Source organism: Muntiacus reevesi, chromosome 5 (assembly GCF_963930625.1).
Source record: "Muntiacus reevesi chromosome 5, mMunRee1.1, whole genome shotgun sequence".
Lineage (NCBI taxonomy): Eukaryota > Metazoa > Chordata > Mammalia > Artiodactyla > Cervidae > Muntiacus > Muntiacus reevesi.
Window position 1 is genome coordinate 74932214 of NC_089253.1, and position 20704 is coordinate 74952917.

A 20704-nucleotide genomic window follows, 5' to 3' on the forward strand; every position below is an offset into this window, starting at 1 on the left:
TATATATATGAAGAATCAGTGAAGGGCAAAGGCCCCACACTTGCTCAGGGCAGCTTGTTTTTCTCAATCCAGTTTTTTTAATTTATTTATTTTAATTGGAGGCTAATTGCTTTACAATATTGTGTTGGTTTTTGCCATACATTGACATGAATCAGCCATGGGTGTACAGTTTTTAAGGAGCATTATCTCTTCCATTCTGCTCTTTTCCAGTTCGTCCTTTTCTTTGCAGAATTGTTAGCAGTGATTTGTCTCATCTTTGTGACTGTGATCAGACCAGTAGAAAAGGCTGAGGAAAGAAAAGCAACCAACCTCTCTATTTTAAGATATAGGTGGTTGGAGAAGTTAAGAAACATTATCCAAATGGTCCCTAATCTAGTTAATTTTTTCCCCTGTAATTAGACAAAAAATAAATTGAGAAAATTTAATAAATACAAGAATATAATTCTTTTTGTATATCATTACCTAGTATTACAAAATTTTTAGAACTCACTGGCAGTCATCACTTGTTTCCCCTTCTGTTTTGTTCTTATCACACCCAGTTCAAAAATCTTGCCTCCAATATTATCAGCCAAACCAAACCAGTAATGCTTATTAATCTTTATCAATATTATTTAAATCATGCTACATGTAATACATATTGAATATTAACTGTGGGCATATGAAACAAACCATACTAATTAATTCTAAATTGATTTTATTCATTTTGAATGAGAGATAAGTCTGTGGCAATTTTTAAACTTTCAGGTCACTTTTGTATCGCAATCTATTTTTCGCTGATGAGTTATTTCAAGGCTGTTTGCTTTATATAAAGGGACTTTGTGAAGATGCAGTTAGTCTCAAAAAAGGTGATGAAGATAATTCAAATGCCATATGCCTTGTAAAGGTAGGTAGAAGTATCTTACCACTAGCTAATGTTGGTCTATAGAAAGTAGGAAAAACAAGTATAATTTTAAATCAAAGAAATTCAAACTTCTCGATTCATAGTAAACCAGCCCTATGGATGACTAATGTTCTAAAATACCTACAAAGAACATTATTCCACTCAATTTTAACAGTTAACAATAATCTTTAAATTAATAATTAAGGAAAAAAATTTCTTACTTACAAAACACCTAAGCCTGTTATGAGGCCCTTTCTTTATAATAAAAACTAACTATGCAATATTATTTATAAATAATCAATTATCTCTAATACATAATTGATAGTTATCAGCTGTTCTCTTATTATAGTTTATCAAGACATTGTAATAAATTGCTACTTAGAGTGTTTGGTTAAATTTATGTATTCTCTTGTTCCACAGTTCCATAAAGGGTGACTTCTTAATGAATGATTTGATTTATATAGTAGAGTTCTTTCAAAGAAATTAAGTACACAGACCTGTAAATTTTACATATTTAATTGAGCAGGATTCCAGCATCTTTTACTTCACTTACCCACTGTGTAAGGGACATACTGAAGAGGAAAATAGTCATCTAATCTTAGAGAAATAGTTGAAAGGGCTTGAACAAGTTATAAATTTGACAGTCAGTGCAAAAATTGTGTGAACTATACACATGTAGTAAGATTAACACTTGCAAATGAACAGCTTATTTTTAGAATTGTTATGTATAGTGACTGTTACATAGTAGGTGCTCAGTGAATAGTCCCTGAGTGAGTAAATAAATCAAAGAATTAGTCAAGAAATGTTACCAAACTCAGATCCAACTGCTTGCCACTTGAAAAGTCAATAACCAAGAAAGCGGCAGGTGTTGGTGGAAAGCAAGGCTGATTTTAATCAGAATGTCCGCAGTCTGGGGAAATGGTGGATTTAATGTCCCCAGAAACCTTCTCTGAAGATTCTGCTTGGCCATGAATGTTTTCAAAGGGAAAAGGGGAAGTAATCTCAGTTAATCATTGAGATGAGGACTGGAGTTTCACCACCCACCCTGTGTACAAACTTGTTTTATTTCTTGTGATCTTTTCTTAGATGCTATCTTGTTTATACAGTTTTTTCTTGAGATTACTGAAGGGGAAGCTAGGGAATTAATTAATAATAATTAGTTGACCAGATCTCTTCTGGTCATATGTTAATTAATCCTTCTTCATTTCTATTTATTTGGTCTATAGAAAGAACAAATAGGTTAGGTCGGATATTGAAAAGTATATTTGAGCTGGAGATGAGCAGAGCACAGGGGTGCCTGATTTAAGGTCAGTTACAGTATTGCTTTGATAAAGTGACAAGACAGAAGGGATTTCCTGATGAGAGTGGTTTCCTGCAAGGAGATACTTACATAAATATTAGTTAATTACTACAGATGAAATATCATTTGTATAGTTACAGTAATAATATTATTGTTTCAAAAGGATTAAATTCAAGTTAAATATTTCACAGAGGAGTATTTTTAATATGGTTTTAATTCAAAAGGAAACAGTTGGACAGCTATAATATTACATTGTTTTATGAATAAATGAGTGACAGAATTTATCAGTTAACTTATTGATGGGTGGTGAGGCAAAGGAGATTTTAGAATATCTCTGAAATCTATGACTAAAGTGCTAATAGATGGTAATGCTAATTGAGTGACCCAGAGGGGTTATTGGAGACCTTAAGTCATGTTAGCTTCCCCCTGGAACATGACGCAGAAGGGAACAGACCTTTCCAGATAATATATAACATGTGTTAATTATCTATTATATGCAAAATGCAAAGGAGATGGATACAAAGTAAAAGACAAAGCATTGCTTTGTTTAATCTACTTAGAGTTTATTGTGCTCAGTTGCTCAGTCTTGTCAGATTCTCTGCCACCCCCTGAACTGTAGCCAGCCAGGCTCTTCTATCTGTGGGATTACCCTGACAAGAATCCCGGAGTGGGTTGTCATTTCCTGCTCCAGGGGAATCTTCCCAACCCAGGGACTGAACTTGTGTCTCCTGCGGCTCCTGCATTGGCAGGCAGATTCTTTATCACTGAGCCACTTGGGAAGTCCTATAGTTTATTAAAAGAGATAATTCTTTACATATAAAAATGATAACTAATTCTAATCATTCTAGCCAATCAGTTAGCAAAATATAAGGCAAGGAATATTTGCTTGCAAATAATACTTGTAAAATAGTCATACCACAGAAATTCAGATTAGATATTCAGAATTAGAATTCAAAAGTAGATATTAAACTTTTTTAGAGATAAGGTTGGGACATGCTTTGTGAAGGAAAGATATTATAAGCTAGGCTATGCTGGACTTGAATAGCCAGAGAGGAGGGGAGTAGGGCAGTTAAGTAGGGGATATGAATCTGTGTAAAATATTCAATGTATGTTTGATTTGAAAGTTACATTGAGTCTTAAACATCAGATCAAGAACAACAGCATAAGGGAAAAGTAGGAACTGAACCTTCCTTTAAGGCAGGGGTGCTTCTAGTGGGGATTATGAGGATGTTTTGCAAGAATGGGAGTTTCTAAGACTGGAGAAGCCAGGATCAGATGGAAGGAGAACAGAGATTCATAGACTAAAGAACTGAGCCTGGCTCAGGAATTCGAAGATGGCCAATTGTGCACTAGGTCTAAAGGACTACACAAAGCTGGGGAAGCAGATTGCAATGAGGATTGACAATGAGGAGGGAAGGAGGAAAAAAAGCAAGGTTAAGAATGCATATGATGGGATTGTTTAGAAGTTAATGCCATGAATGGAGTTCACAAGTGTGCCAGAATACACTGCTGGAATGCAAGCACTTCTTTGTTGACTGAGAAAACTGTACAGCCTAAAAGTTGAGAATGTTTTATTTGGCAAACTTTTTGAGGAATTAAGCAGAGGAGACAGTCTCTCAGGTAGCTCTGAGGAACTGCTTTGAAGGGGTAAGGGGATATATATATATCCCCAGAATATATAGGGGATCTTGCAATGAGAACCAGGTAGTTGGAACATCAAAAGATTATTATTATTTAAAGACATCTCAGGTTAATGAATTTAGTGCTCCTCTATGTATGGGAAGATGCAAGAGTCTGGGTCCATTGAAATCATTCCTTTGATATGCACCTTAACTGTCTAGGGCTAGTATCCTGCTTGTCTTCATCCTGAATCCCGTTAGGGTGCACAGTTGAGGGTGGCTGCAGCGGCTACTGACTTGATGGTCGCAATATCCTGTTTCTTAATATGGCAGGTGATGTTCCATTCACACCTTTAAAGGGACTGAAATGTTTAGAAGTAGAAGGGAAAGATGGAGAAGGAAATGGCAACCCACTCCAGTGTTCTTGCCTGGAGAATCCCAGGGACGGGGGAGCCTGGTGGGCTGCCGTCTATGGGGTCACACAGAGTTGGACACGACTGAAGCAACTTAGCAGCAGCAGCAACAGAAGGGAAAGAACATACATGAATCATTTTATCTAAAACCTCACTTTCAAATGACAAACTAAATCCTAGATTGCGACATGTGTAAGACCCCAGAACACCCCTAAAGAGTGTTAGGATTTTTGATTATGTTTCCTGTATAAGAATGATTGTGCTTTATTGGACACTGTTTTGAGTGCTTAATAAAATTGTAAAATTTTGTGACTTACCCCATTTTGGGGAGGGCGAAATGAGTGGCGCTAGTAATTTACGTTTTTAACCAGTCAGGTGATTTTTGTGCAGAGTAAACTTTTAGAACTATTCATAAAGAAAAACTATTGACATTTTCTGAAATTAATGTGATAGTGATTTACAAGTCATTTATAAGATTTACAAGAATAATTGAAACCAAGGAGATATAGAATTATAAAGATCAGTTACTATAGTACTGGAATAATGCAGGTGAAGTAATAAGGACTTCAGTAGGCAGTGAGGTCAGAAAGGAAGGAAGATTTTTGAGACATTATACTGGAAACTTGGGCAAACTCTGGAAGATGGTGAGGGACAGAGAGGCCTGGCCTACTGAAGTCCATGGGGTTACAAAGAGTGGAACACGACTTGGGGACTGAACAACAACAATAAAACTGGAAAAATCAGGACCTGGTAACCGTATGTGAGACCAGGAGAGGAAGAGCACAAAGAGTTAATCCAAAATTCTAATGCCAGAGCATTCCATTTTTTGTTTTTGGAAGCATATATAAGATATTATAACTAGGGATAAGGATGTGTATATATTTGTTGATGAAAATGTATTTTGGAAAGAGTTAACATAATGTGGGGAAAATGAAATACTGAAAAGAGGAAGAATGATGGAATATACATAAATAGGCGAAAATCATGTGTATGTATTACTAGAGGAGTTCGGCAGCACAGTTGATGGAAATTTCTCCTTGCAGGGTTCTGAATAAATTCAGAATGGAATTTACTTTATTTAAAGTATTTAATTTTAGTCTCTCTATCCTACATCTGTGTTCATATTTTTAAGTTTTACAGATAATGGGAGCTCCAAAGGTAAAAGCAATTCCTAAGATTGTCGATTGCCCTGAATTCATAGATATTTCATAAATATATCAACTTCTGAATTTTCTGCTTTGGTTTAAAAGTTAACTAAAGCTAACTAGAATTTAACAATTAAAATGATGTGTTTTTCTGTCTTCTTTCAAGGTTTGCTTAGATTAATAGTGTTTAAATTTGAATAGTATATAATGCATATATAACATATACAAAACAGTATAAAATATGCTATTCTTTATGATATGAAGCAGTGACCAAAATATTTTATTTTCCTTTTTTAAAATTTTGACTTTCAATGCTGAACATTTATTATCATTTAATTAGCTGGATAAGTTTCGAACATATTCTCTACATGAATTTTGTGAAGAACAGTTACATCAGGCTACTCAGGCATTGAAACAACTTGAAGATATCAGGGATAAAGCAATTTCAGAAATAAAACTTACAATTTTAAAGGTAATTCTTTGATTATATCCTCTGTTTGTCAGTTTTTATGTATCAACAAAAACTATTGCTTTAAATTGCATTCCTGGAAAAAGTGTTAGAAATGGACAGAGGGACAAACATAGTTAACTAGCCAACCAACTAGTACTGTGCATTTACTATATATAAGATTTTTCAAGGTGCTGTATAGAATGCAAATATATATATGTATATATACACACACACATATAAATGCATGTATATATATTTTATATTTATATACCTTCAATATGCTTACACTTTAATTTGAGCTGATACATAAAAAGAAACATTCTTTGTTACAAACTTCACAGTGGGTGCAAGATAAAAACTCATATTCAAGAGAAATATAACTAGGTAAAACAAAACTTCCTGAAAGATTTAATAAAGAGGATTGATAATGTAATAACTGTTCTCAAAGCATTCTTACCTAGTGTGTGGTGACTCATTTCATAGGATTATTTTATATAGCTTCCCTGTATAGTAAATGACAGTGCATGAAATCATAATTCACAGAGTACAATTCAATAAGGAACTGATGCAATATCATCTAGTTAGAGTACTTGCTACCTCTGCTGCTTTGGCTGAACCTAAGTGGACATTTGAGGCTCTGGAGGAATTGGTGGACTAGGTCTCTCTCAAAAAATTTTTAAATATTATTTCTCTGAATTGAACTTTTGATAGATACAGGGTAGCAGTAACTTAAAGGCTTTACTTATTGACAGGAAAATGAAATGGACCTGTTTTCTGTCAGTGAAAAAAAGCTTCTCATTCCTTATCTTATTCCTCATAGTCCCCCTAACTCCCCAAGCCCAGTCATATGAAGACAGATGGGGGCAATTTGGCCAAGGGTAGCATAAATCAGAAAGGGATTAATAAAAATATTACTGAGGTGTAACTGAGATGTTAGTGAAATATTGTTGTTGTTCAGTCGCACAGTCATGTCTGAATCTTTGTGACCCAATGAACTGCAGCACGCCAGTTTCCCTGTCCTTCGCCATCTCCTGGAGTTTGCTCAAACTCATGTCCATTGAGTCAGTGATGGCATCTAACCATCTCAACCTCTGTCGTCCCCTTCTCTTCTTGCCTTCAATCTTTCTCAGCATTAGGGTCTTTTCTAGTTAGTCAGCTTTTCACATCAGGTGGCCAAAATATTGGAGCTTCAGGTTCAGCATTAGTCCTTCCAATGAATAATCAGGGTTGATTTCCTTTAGGATTGACTGGTTTGATATCCTTGCAATCCAAGGAACTCTCAAGAGTCTTCTCCAACACTGCAGTTCAAAAGCATCAACTCTTCAGTGCTCAGCTTTCTTTATGATCCAACTCTCATTTCCATACATGACTCTTGGAAAAACCATAGCTTTGACTAAATAGACCTTTGTCAGTAAAGTAATGTCTCCGCTTTTTAATATACTGTCTAGGTTGGTCATAGCTTTTCTTCCAAGGAGCAAGCAAGTCTCTCACTGGTTCCATTGTTTCTCCATCTATTTGCCATGAAGTGATGGGACTGGATACCATGATCTTCCTTTTTGAATATTGAGTTTCAAGCCAGCATTTCACTCTCCTCTATCACTTTCATCAAGAGGCTCTTTAGTTCTTCTTCACTTTCTGCCTTAAAAGGGTGGTGTCATCTGCATATCTGAGATTATTGACATTTCTCCCAGCAGTCTTGATTCCAGCTTATGCTTCATCCAGCCTGACATTTTGCATGATGTACTCTGCATATAAATTAAATAAGCAGGGTGACAGTATACAGCCTTGACGTACTCCTTTCCCTATTTGGAACTAGTCCATTATTCTGTGTCCAGTTCTAACTGTTGTTTCTTAACCTGCATACAGGTTTCTCAGGAGACAGATAAGGTATCTGCTATTCCCATCTCTTTAAGAATTTTCCAGTTAGCTGTAATCCACACAGTCAAAGGCTTTAATGTAGTCAATGAAGCAGAAGTAGATGTTTTTCTAGAATTCTCTTGCTTGTTCTGTGATCCAGATGATGTTGGCAATTTGATCTCTGGTTCCTCTGCCTTTTCTAAATCTAGCTTGAACTTCTGGAAGTTCTTGGTTCATGTACTGTTGAAGCCTGGCTTGGAGAATTTTGAGCACTACTTTGCTAGTGTGTGAAATGAGTGAAATTGTGTGGTAGTTTGAGGATTGGAATGAAAACTTTTCCAGTCCTGTGGCCCCTGCTGAGTTTTCCAAATTTGCTGGCATATTGAATGCAACACTTTCACAGCCTAACTTTAAGGATTTGAAGTAGCTCAGCTGGAATTCCGTTATCTCCACTAGCTTTGCTCGTAGTAGTGCTTCCTCAGGCTCACTTGACTTCACACTCAGAATGTCTGCCTCTAGGTGCGTGATTGTACCATTGTGGTTATCTGAAATATTACTCATATTCTGTCTACTTTCTCGCAGTCAGCATCACTTGGATTTGGCCATAAATATTGGTTAAGATATTTTCACTTAAATCAATTTCAGATGAGAACCTACTAGACTTACTGCCAGCTCTGTTTTAGAAATGCACCAAACTTATTCACTCCATGGAAGTATGTAGATTTAATAAAAATGAGAACATCATAAAACTGAGAATGTGTCCAAATAAAAAAATTGTGAACTAACATTGGGAATGAAAGTATCAGTAAAGCATATTTTTTCTTTTTTTCCATTAGATATTATTTCTCAGAGGCTTAAGCCCTCCTGTGACACAGCTCTTTAATCTGGGTAATAGACCACTGAATAACTGGGTTTCTTATGGCTACATCAGTCAGAGAATTTTCCCCATTTCCCAATTTCCAAAGTGAGTGTCAGTTGTCAGTTCCCAGGAGCACTATAAAAGCTCCTCAAGTGAATCTAAAGTAGAGCTAGATTGAAAAACATTCTTCTGGGCAATGTTTGGGACAACCTAGCTCTGGGAAAATACAGCACAAGTATAAAACTAATGAAATGGAAATGGATAGTCACTATCAGTGATATAAACCTAGAATCAAAATTGAGAAATGTCTAACTTAAAGTATACCTTGTGATGATAAGGACTAGGTTAACCTCTCAGAAGCCAGAATTTCCATCAGCCTCACCAATACTCAATAAAAGACCAGCATTACTAGGCCTATCACTGTTTACTTTTGTACTGATATATTTATTAAGCCATTTACAGCTAATTTGGTATCAATACTAAAAATTTGTGTTTTGAATCGTTAATATACTCAGTTTCACCATTTTGTCAATAAGAAATTCAGGCATTATGCACACTGAGTTTTCAAAGCATTGAAAAGATAAACTTTTAAATAAAAACATAATCTATTAGTAAAGTTAGTATTCCATTTGTCAGATCCAGTGTGGCTGTGCCTGTAATTGGTGTAGAAATTACCCTATTTTTTTGTCCAGTTTCTTCAAGCAACTTTTGCAACCATTGTATCAATAAAGAACTCATTTTTTTATGGCTTGCTTTGCTCAGTACCAAGAGGGAACTGCTTAGATTAGAAGAGCTTCTCTGACCAGGATAGGAATGAAGTGAGCAGCCAGCTCCCCAGACTTTTGGGTCACCCCACAAAGAAAAGCTGTGACCAACCTACACAGCATATTAAAAAGCAGAGACATTACTTTGGCAACAAAGGTCCATCTAGTCAAAGCTATGCTTTTATCAGTAGTCATGTATGGATATGAGAGCTGGACTATAAAGAAAGCTGAGTGCTAAAGAATTGATGCTTTTGAACTGTGGTGATGGAGAAGACTCTTGAGAGTCCCTTGGACTGCAAGGACATCCAACCAGTCTATCCTAAGGGAAATCAGTCCTGAATATTCATTGGAAGGACTGATGCTGAAGCTGAAGCTCCAATACTTTGGCCACCTGATGCGAGGAACTGACTCATTTGAAAAAAGCCTGATGCTGGGACAGATTGAAGGCGGGAGGAGAATGGGATGACAGAGGATGAGATGGTTAGATGGCATCACCAACTCAGTGGGCATGAGTTTGAGTAGACTCCAGGAGTTGGTGATGGACAGGGAGACCTGGCATACTGCTGTCAACGGGATTGCACAGAGTCGGACACGACTGAGCGATTGAACTGACTGACATAAGTTCTCATTCTGATTTCACCCAACCAAACCAGCAAAGCTGAGAAGTACAGAGATTGCAAGAAGAAGGTTATTGATGCTAACAGGTACTATTTTGGAGTCCCCACTCCAGCCTCTTAGCACCAAGAGAGTATTTGCCCATCAGTAGGCCATCACCCGGAGAAGGCAGTGGCAACCCACTCCAGTACTCTTGCCTGGAGAATCCCATGGACGGAGGAGCCTGGTAGGTTGCTGCCCATCGGTTCGCTAAGAGTTGGACACGACTGAAGTGACTTAGCAGCAGCAGCAGCAGCAGCAGGCCATCACCAGATGAGACCACCTGCACCTAGATCTGACCCAGCTGGCACTCACCAATGGTGTCAGAGCAGGGCCTAGCAGCCAAGAGGGTTGGGGTCAGCACCTACTAACGCACCCATATAGTCAGCCCCAGCTCAGCAGAAGAGCCCATGCAGCCCACACTGGGGCACACCTAAAGCATATAGCTTTGGTGACCACAGGGGAGTGTGCTGCTTTGCCCAACAGAATATTTCCTACATAAGCATACTTCTCCAGTATTGGGAAATGTAACCAATCTACCCAATACATAGAAGTAAATATCTAGAATTAGGGAAATTGAGGAAACAGAGGAATATATTCCATACAAAGGAATAAGACAAACCCCAGAAGAACTAAGTGAAGTGGAGATAAGTAATCTATCTGATTAAGAGTTCAAGGTAATGATCAAAAAGATACTCAAAGAATTCATGATAAGGATGGATGAACATACATTTAACAGAGTCAGAAAATAAAAAGAAGTGCCAAACAGAGCTGAAGAATAAAATAGCTGAAATAAAAAAATATATACTAGAATCAACAGTACATTAAATGATACAGAGAAATGTATCAGCACCTGGAAGACGAGTAGTGGTAGTCACCCAAACCAAAGAGAAAAAAAGAATTTTACAAAATGAGGATCGTTTGAGAGACTTCTGGTCAAAATCAACCAGTATTAACATTCCCATTTTTGGAGTCGCAGAAGGAATGAGAAACAAGCAAGAAGAGAGAAGGGGCAGAAAGGTTATTTAAGGGAAATGGCCAATAACTTCCCCAGTCTGCAGAGATTTTTATATATCCAGTTCATGAAACTCATGGTTATCAAACAAAATCAACTTAGATTATTTCCAAGATTCATAAAAAAGCTATCAAAACTCCACGAATATTAGCATCAAGAAAAAAAATAACTTGTAACTACAAGGGAACTACCACATAAGGCTAGTAGCATTTCTAAGCAGAAACTTTATAGGTCTGGTGAGTGGGATGGCATAGTCAAAATGCTCTGTCCTGTGCTGCTTTCTATTTTCTGATTCTTTGTTAAATGTCTCAGAACTTCATCAATTGATAATCCATTTCTCCATAGAGCCAACCAGTACTCAAAACAGTTTCCAAATTGGTAAACAACTCACCACAAACAGTGATAAGTGCAAAGAAATAGAGGAAAACAATAAAATGGGAAAGGCTAGAGATCTCTTCAAGAAAATTAGAGATACCAGGGGAACATTTCGTGAAAGATGGGCTCAATAAAGGACAGAAATGGGATGGACCTAACAGACGCAGAAGATATTATGAAGAGGTGGCAACAATATACAGAAGAACTATGCAAAAAAGATCTTCATGACCCAGATAATCACAATGGTGTGATCACTCAGCTAGAGTCAGACATCCTGGAATGTGAAGTCAAGTGGGCCTTAGGAAGTATCACTACGAACAAAGCTAGTGGAGGTGATGGAATTCTGGTTGAACTAGTTCAAATCCTAAAAGATGATGCTGTGAAAGTGCTACACTCTACATGCCAGCAAATTTGGAAAACTCAGCAGTGGCCACAGGACGGAAAAAGGTCAGTTTTCTTTCCAATCCCAAGGAAAGGCAATGCCAAAGAATGCTCAAACTACCACACAATTGCAGTCATCTGACACGCTAGTAAAGTAATGCTCAAAATTCTCCAAGCCAGGCTTCAACAGTACATGAACTGTGAATTTCCAGATGTTCAAGCTGGATTTAAAAAAGGCAGAGGAACCAGAGATCAAATTGCCAACATGTGTTGGATCATCGAAAAAGCAAGAGAGTTCCAGAAAAACATCTATTTCTGCTTTATTGACTATGCCAAAGCCTTTGACTGTGTGGATCACAATAAACTGGGAAATTCTGAAAGAGATGGGAATACCAGACCATCTGACCTGCCTCTTGAGAAATCTGTATGCAAGTCAGGAAGAAACAGTTAGAATAGGAAATGGAACAACAGACTGGTTCCAAATAGGAAAAGGAGTACATCAAGGCTGTCTCTTGTCACCCTGTTTGTTTAACTTATATGCAGAGTACATCATGAGAAATGCTGGGCTGGAAGAAGCACAAGCTGGAATCAAGATTGCAGGGAGAAATATCAATAACCTCAGATGTGCAGATGACACCACCCTTACGGCAGAAAGTGAAGAAGAACTAAAGAGCCTCTTGATGAAAGTGAAAGAGGAGAGTAAAAATGTTGGCCTAGAGTTCAACATTTAGAAAACTAAGATCATGGCATCTGATCCCATCACTTCATGGCAAATAGATGGGGAAACAGTGGAAACAGTGGCCGACTTTATTTTTGGGGGCTCCAAAATCACTGCAGAAGGTGACAGCAGTCATGAAATTAAAAGATGTGTGCTCCTTGGAAGGAAAGCTATGACCTACCTAGACAGCATATTAAAATGCAGAGACATTACTTTGCCAACAAAGGTCTGTCTAGTCAAGGTTATGGTTTTTCCAGTAGTCATGTATGGATGTGAGAGTTGGACTATAAAGAAAGCTGAGTGCTGAAGAATTGATGCTTTTGAACTGTGGTGATGGAGAAGACTCTAGAGAGTCCCTTGGACTCCTAGGACATCCAGCCAGTCTATCCTAAAGGAAATCAGTGCTGAATATTCATTGGAAGGACTGATGTTGAAGCTGAAATTCCAGTACTTTGGTCACCTGATGTGAAGAACTGACTCATTAGAAAAGACCCTGATGCTGGGACAGATTGAAGGAGGAAGGAGAATGGGATGACAGAGGATGAGATGGTTGGATGGCATCACCAACTCAATGGACATGAGTTTAAGTAGACTCCAAGAGTTGGTGATGGACAGGGAGGCCTGGCGTGCTGCAGTCCTTGGGGTCGCAAAGAGTCGGGCATGACTGAATGACTAAACTGAACTGAATTAATTTTTAAAAAGAAAAAAATATTAAAATGAAACATAATGAGAGGCAGTATAAAAAGCTAATGCAATTATGTTTTTAAAACTTAGAGTACAAGTTGAAAACTTACCAAGGTAAATACCAATCTAGCAAAAATAGAAAAAGCATGAATGAGCAATAAAAGAAAAAAATTTCAAGTATTTTTAGAATTTTGAAGGTTCACCAGTCATAAAAAGAAATCTGTCTAAAAAGAACCATTTTGAATAACTTTAGATCTATTTTTAGGAGCGTTCTTTAGAAATGTTTGGTGGTATTAGTACTACTGATGCCACCCTGTATTTTTGGTCAAAACATGTCATTCTTTAATAAATTACTAAGTCAATTGCCTTGAAATATAATTATCTTATTATAAAGAATAAAACTCTAACATTAGATTTGATGAATTCAGATTTTTTAAGTCTGTATTATTAATTAGCATATATGTAATATGTAAGGCTGTTCATTGGAAGGACTGATGCTGAAGCTGAAACTCCAATACTTTGGCCACCTCATGCAAAGAGTTGACTCACTGGAAAAGACCCTGATACTGGGAGGGATTGGGGGCAGGAGGAGAAGGGGATGACAGAGGATGAGATGGCTGGATGGCATCACCGACTCGATGGGCAAGAGTCTGAGTAAACTCTGGGAGTTGGTGATGGACAGGGAGGCCTGGCGTGCTGAGACTCATGGAGTCGCAAAGAGTCGGACACGACTGAGCGACTGAACTGAACTGAATATGTAATTGCGTGTAGGCAGTTTTTTTTAAGTCTTATTGCTATAGCCTAGCATAGGGACGGCAGTGTTGGACTGGGTTTTAGAAAATCTTATATTCAGATTTGACTGTCTTCTACTGGTAACTCAGTGTATTTGAGGAGGATCCCTCTATCTAGAAACGTGTTGATATTCATTAGTATGTACTTCCTGTTTGAATTCCATAGACATACCTCCTTATAAGTGAGACACCAAACTTCATGGCTTTCATAAGACATGGGATGTTTTCTTTTTCTCTGACATTTAAATGCAGTATAAGCAGAAAATGAAGTTTTAATGAAAGTTGTTGATAATTAGTTCCAGTGTTGTTTAGACTAATGAAAATACTATAATTTATAAATCATGCATATTAATATAGGAAATCATCACTTGTCTCTCAATTGTTTGTTGAATTGTAGGTGGCAGAAAAGAAAGATATTAAAGAATATTTTGAATCAAACCTTTCTGAAGATATGACACATTTCAAGCTGCCTACCTATCGACGCTTATTAGAAGTAATTTTTAGATTCTTGACGCTGATTGACTATATGTTTCAGGAACTCACCCGTCAACTAATGAATACTGCAGTCACACTGCTTTTAGAATTATTTAATAGTTCTGCTAGAATGCCAGTTTCAGTGGAAAAAAAGAATGAAAATCTCATCAAGTAAGTCATACTTTTTTAATTCTAAAAGGAATTTTTAATCATATTGTTGTAATATGTTGTCATTTACAATAATGTCAGCTGGAATTTGCAAATTCTCTTGTAGAAAATTGTGCTCAATTTTTACAATTATCTGAACTTATTATCTCCTATTATTTTATTTAATATTATTTATAAAAACGTGAGAATATTTCCTAAAATTTTCCCCAAGATTCTGCATAAGTCAAGTTGCCATATAAGTTGCAGGATACTCAGTGAAATTTGAAATTCAGATAAACAGTAAGTGATAGTCACTCAGTCATGTCTGACTCTTTGCGACCCCATGTACTGTAGCCTACCAGGCTCCTCTTTCCGTGGAATTCTCCAAGTAAGAATATTGGAATGGGTTGCCATTTCCTTCTGCAGGGGATCTTCCCGACCCAGGGGTTGAACCTGGGTCTCCTGCATTGCAGGCAGATTCTTTACCATCTGAGCCACCAGGGAAGCCTACTATTAAAAGACATTTCTAAGTATAAAGACAGATCAACTTAAACAATATCAGAAGATACATGCTTGATTTTATCTTATAATTTATAAACAATACATTAGAATATGTAATGAATCCATACACTTTTTCCAAAGGAATACCCAAGACAGAAATAGTAGTAAAGTTACAAATGACGGTCGTCAATCAGATGGAATAATTTAGATAAATCTTGTCTCTGTCAAAGAGACGGGGACTGGGCAAAGTGGCCAGGAAGGAAATACAATGTGCTTTTAACTTAGTATGAAAAATAATGTTCAGTTCCATGTTGCTGAACATAATTCTGTTTTTGCTACATGTATCTTCTACAGATTACTGACTGAGTATAATTTTTAATAAAAGCATGTCCCAGTTATTATCTGTACTACAAATTATTGTTTATCTGAAATTGAAATTTTAACCAGTGTTCTGTATTTTTATTTGTGAAATTGGTTAATCCTTTGCCTACTATGCAGTATTGTCAAAATTCAAAGCCAGCTCTTAAAGATAATTGAGAATGATTCTGGAAGGAGCCTCAATGTTCAGTTGGAATTTGAGTTAATTTCAAGTAATATCTATTGAATACAGAATATTTGCATCTTCTATTTGAATACTACTGTTTTAAAAAAAGAACATTTTTCTTATGTTTCACAACTAGATATATCTACTCTAATTTGTGAACATGGAATCTGAACCGAAATTTTGGAATACTTTTATGTCCAAACTCTCTAATTTTAGCAACATCATTTTAGTCAGATAACATTACTTTGGCTATTCTGTGTCCCTTGAGTTTCCATAGTATTATAGAATAAGTTTGCAAATTTCTGCAAAAAAAAAAAGTAAGCTGGAATTTTGATAGGGATTGCATTTGATAGGTAGATAAATATGAGGAGCATTTTATCTTTAAAGTTTTCCAATCTATGTACATGAAATATCTTTTCACTTATGTGAAAGTGTTAGTTGCTCAGTCATGTCCATGGACTGCATGGACTATATAGCCGGTCAGGCTCCTTTGTCCATGGGATTCTCGAGGCAAGAATACTGGAGTGGGTTGCCATTCCCTTCTTCAGGGGATCTTCCCAACCCAAGGATTGAACCTGGGTCTTTTGCACTACAGGCAGATTCTTTACCATCTGAGCCACCAGGGAAGCCTTTCCACTTATATAGGTATTGTTTAATTTCTTTCAACAACATGAATTTTATATTTGTTTTTTAAAACTTATTCTTGAGGATTTTATCCTTTTGATTCTATTGTAAATGGAATTGTTTTTTAAATTTCATTTTTGGATTGTTCAGGACCATAGTGAGATATCACTTCACACAAATTAGGGTGGGTATTATATTAAAAAAAAAAAAATAGTACCCACCCTAATTTATGTGAAGTGATATCTCAACTATGGTCCTGATTTGTACTTCCCTGATGATTAGTGATGCTGAGCATCTCTTCATTGGCCATCTTATGTATCTTCTATGTGGGAATGTCTAGTTACTGATATAGTCTGCATATTGATGAGGTATAAGATTTCTAAAAACTTTATTTTTCTTTTCATTTCTTAACCTAGAATACATAAGGACAGCTTTGCTTTCACTGGAAAAATGACAAGTGATTATGATGAAATTGATAATTCAAACTTATATGCTTATCCTGTTCTAAAGTCAGAAGTAAAAACACAAGACAATGAGGTAAAATGGTCTTTGAAAAGTATAAGCATAGATATTTAATGTAAAATGAAAAATAACTTTTGGAATTAAAACCGTGATTTATGATTGAAACTGAAACACACAGTCACAAACACACATCTGCTCACACTGTAGAAAGCTATAATTACATTTGTTTCACTTGTTCGTGCATTAGTGAGTGCTTATGATATACCAGGCATTGAACTAGGCACTGAAATACAGCAGTAATAAGGAGACATCCCCTGACCTTTTGGAACTTCTGTTCTACTGAAGGAAACAGATAATGAAGTGATGAGTACTGTGAAAAAAAATAAAGGAAGATAAGGGAATACAGAACAAATAACTGCTTTATGAAAGTAGTTAGGGAATGCCACCCTGTCCAAAGTAGCATCTACCCCATTCTATTCCTATTACTGTATTCCTCTCTCTTTGCTTTTCTTCAGAGCACTTTTTTGCTTGTGTTATTAACTTTAAAATGACACAAACAAAATATGAAATGGTTGACTGAGGAGGCCTTGCAAATAGCTGAGAAAAGAAGAGAAGCTAAAGGCAAAGGAGAAAAGGAAAGATATATGCAACTGAATGTAGGTGTTCCAAAGAATAGCAAGGAGAGAGAAAACCTTCTTCAGTGATCAGTGCAAAGAAATAGAGGAAAACAATAGAATGGGAAAGGCTAGAGATGTCTTCAAGAAAATTAGAGATACCCAGGGAATATTTCATGCAAAGATGGGCACAATAAAGGACAGAAATGGTATGGACCTAACAGAAGTAGAAGATATTAAGAAGAGGTGGCAACAATATACAGAAGAACTATACAAAAAAATATCTTCATGACCCAGATAATCACAATGGTGTGATCACTCAGCTAGAGCCAGACATCCTGGAATGTGAAGTAGCTAGTGGAGGTGATGGAATTCCAGTTGAGCTATTTCAAATCCTAAAAGATGATGCTGTAAAAGTGTGGCATTCAATGTGCCAGTAAATTAGGAAGACTCAGCAGCGGCCACAGGACGGGAAAAGGTCAGTTTTCATTCCAATCCCAAAGAATGGCAATGCCAAAGAATATTCAAACTACAACACATTGCAGTCATCTCACACACTTGTAAAGTAATGCTCAAAATTCTCCAAGCCAGACTTCAACAGTACGTGAACTGTGATCTTCCAGATGTTCAAGCTGGATTTAGAAAAGGCAGAGGAACCAGAGATCAAGTTGCCAACATGTGTTGGATCATAGAAAAGCAAGAGAGTTCCAGAAAAACATCTACTTTTGCTTTATTGACTATGCCAAAACCTTTTACTGTGTGGACCACAAGAAACTGAAAAATTCTTCAAGAGATGGGAATACCAGACCACCTTACCTGCCTCCTGAGAAATCTGTATGCAGGTCAAGAAGCAACAGTTAGAACTGGACATGGAACAACAGACTGGTTCCAAATAGGGAAAAGAGTACATCAAGGCTGTATATTGTCACTCTGCTTATTTAACTTGTATGCAGAGTACATCATGCAAAATGCCGGGCTGGATGAAGCACAAGCTGGAATCAGGATTGCTGGGAGAAATATCAATAACCTCAAATATGCAGATGACACCACCCTTATGGCCAAAAGTGAAGAGGAACTGAAGAGCCTCTTGATGAAAGTGAAAGAGGAGAGTGAAAAAGTTGGCTTAAAACTCAGCATTCAGAAAACTAGGATCATGCTATCTCCTCCCATCACTTTATGGCAAATAGATGGAGAAACAATGGAAATAGTGAGAGACTTTATTTTGGGGGGCTCCAAAGTCACTGCAGATGGTGGCTTCAGCTGTGAAATTAAAGGATGCTTGCTCCTTGGGAGAAAAGCTATGACCAACCTAGACAGCATATTGAAAAGCAGAGACATTACTTTGCCAGCAAAGGTCTGTCTAGTCAAAGCTATGGTTTTTCCAGCAGTCATGTGTGGATGTGAGAGTTTGACTATAAAGAAAGCTGAGTGCTGAAGAATTGATGCTTTTGAACTGTGATGCTGGAGAAGACTCTTGAGAGTCCCTTGAACTGCAAGGAGATCCAACCAGTTCATCCTAAAGAAAATCAGTCCTGAATATTCATTAGAAGGACTGATGAAGCTGAAAGTCCAATACTTTGGCCACCTGATGGGAAGAACTGACTCATTGGAAAAGATTCTGATGCTGGGAAAGATTTCAGACAGGAGGAGAACGTCAGAGGATGAGATGGATAGATGATATCACCAACTCAATGGACATGAGTTTGAGTAAGCTCCGGGAGTTGGTAAGGACAGGAAAGCCTGATGTGCTCTAGTCCTTGGGGTCACAAAGAGTCAGGCACGACTGAGAGACTGAACTGAAGTGAACTATTTTACATGAAAGTAATTAGGAAAGGCCACCCTATCTAAAGTAGCAGCTACCCTCTTCTACTCCCATTACTATATTCCTCTCTCTTTGCTTTTTGCAGAGCACTTTTTTTGCTTGTGTTATTAACTCTAAAATGACACAGACCAAATATGAAAACATTGAAAGAATCCTAGAGACTTTAATTAAGAAATCTTTTCTTGGATGAAGAATTATCATCCCTACCCACAGCATTATTTTCATAGGATTAAATTTTATATGGTAAACACATGCCCTATGTGGCACTAGTAGCATTTTTTTTATGAGCTAGCATGGTATAATACATGGTTTATATACTCTTTTAAAAATATTTTAGGTAGACTTTTGGGCTTCCCTGGTGGCTCAGACAGTAAGGAATCTGCTACAATGCAGGAGACCCAGTTTTGTTTCCTGGGTTGGAAAGATCCTCTGGAGAGGGGAATGACTACCCATTCCAGTATTCTTGCCTGGAGAAGTTCACAGACAGAGAGGATCCTGTTGGTCTATAGTCCACTGGGTCGCAATGAGTTGGACACAAATGAGTGACTAAGCACAGAACAGCATGTTTTAAAATATAATTAAGTAAATACCCAATGAAATGTCACCTAGACTTAAAAAGTTTTAAATATCTCCTGTACATATATTATATATATACATATATGTACATACATATATATTCCTTCTTGATGAAACAGATTAATAACACATTCTACTTTTGATGGACATTTTGGACGTTTTCAGTTTTTGTTTTATACATTCTTATATATGTCCCTTCTACTTATTTATTACTAAAGAGTGAAATCTTTGAGTATCTTTATTTTCAACTGTACTTAATAACACATAATTATTTTCCAAAGTGCTTATACCAGTTTAAACAGTCTTTAGCAATTCCATAATCTTTTATACCTCCATAGCCTCACCAGCTTTCACCAGCACTTAATGTCTTTGCCAACTGGATAGGTTTGAAATGGCATTTTACTATGGTTTTCATTTTTATTTCCTTTTTAGTTGTTTGTGCATTTTTAAAAATTGGAGATTCATATTTAATCTTCTATGTCTTTTGTCTATTAACCTGTATATTGTTTTTTAGAAGTTACATATATATTCTATGTAATCTATGTTATATATATATGTGTGTGTATATATATATACACATATATATGTAATCCTTCTACTGGAAAGCATGTTATTTTTATTCCATGTATAATATATATTGATGACCAATAATTCATAATTTCCATATAATAGAATTTACCATTCCTTTCATTTATTTTGGTGTGTGAAATTATCTACCATCCTGGAGTCATAAAGCTATCATCCTGTATTTTCTTATAAAACTTTTAATATTCTCTTAAAATTTTCTAGAAATATTTTTTGGTGTATGGTGTATGGTAGTGTTAGGTAGCTAGAATAGGAAAAAAGAGTCCAAAATGGCAGTGGCTAAAGACATAGATGGGAGAAGCCCACAGACATAGAACAAAGGAAGGTCCAAAGACTGGAGTGAGAGCCTCAGGTAAAACAAAACAGCCCTTCTGACTAGCCCAGTTTACAGAGGGCAGGCTCAAGGGGAGAATAAAAAAACATAGAAAGAGGACAAAATTGAGCTGGGG

At 36.7% G+C, this 20704-nt stretch overlaps 1 protein-coding gene across 1 annotated transcript in view; it reads left to right on the forward strand.

The window, feature by feature from the left end:
* The first annotated feature begins 5355 nt into the window (after positions 1-5355).
* DNAH14 (dynein axonemal heavy chain 14) overlaps positions 5356-20704 on the forward strand; it is a 324938-nt gene continuing 309589 nt past the window's right edge. Inside the window, exons 1-4 of the mRNA XM_065937125.1 lie at positions 5356-5370; positions 5698-5829; positions 14304-14551; positions 16613-16733. Coding sequence (XP_065793197.1) covers positions 5356-5370; positions 5698-5829; positions 14304-14551; positions 16613-16733 — 516 coding nt within the window. The remainder of the gene's footprint in view (positions 5371-5697; positions 5830-14303; positions 14552-16612; positions 16734-20704) is intronic.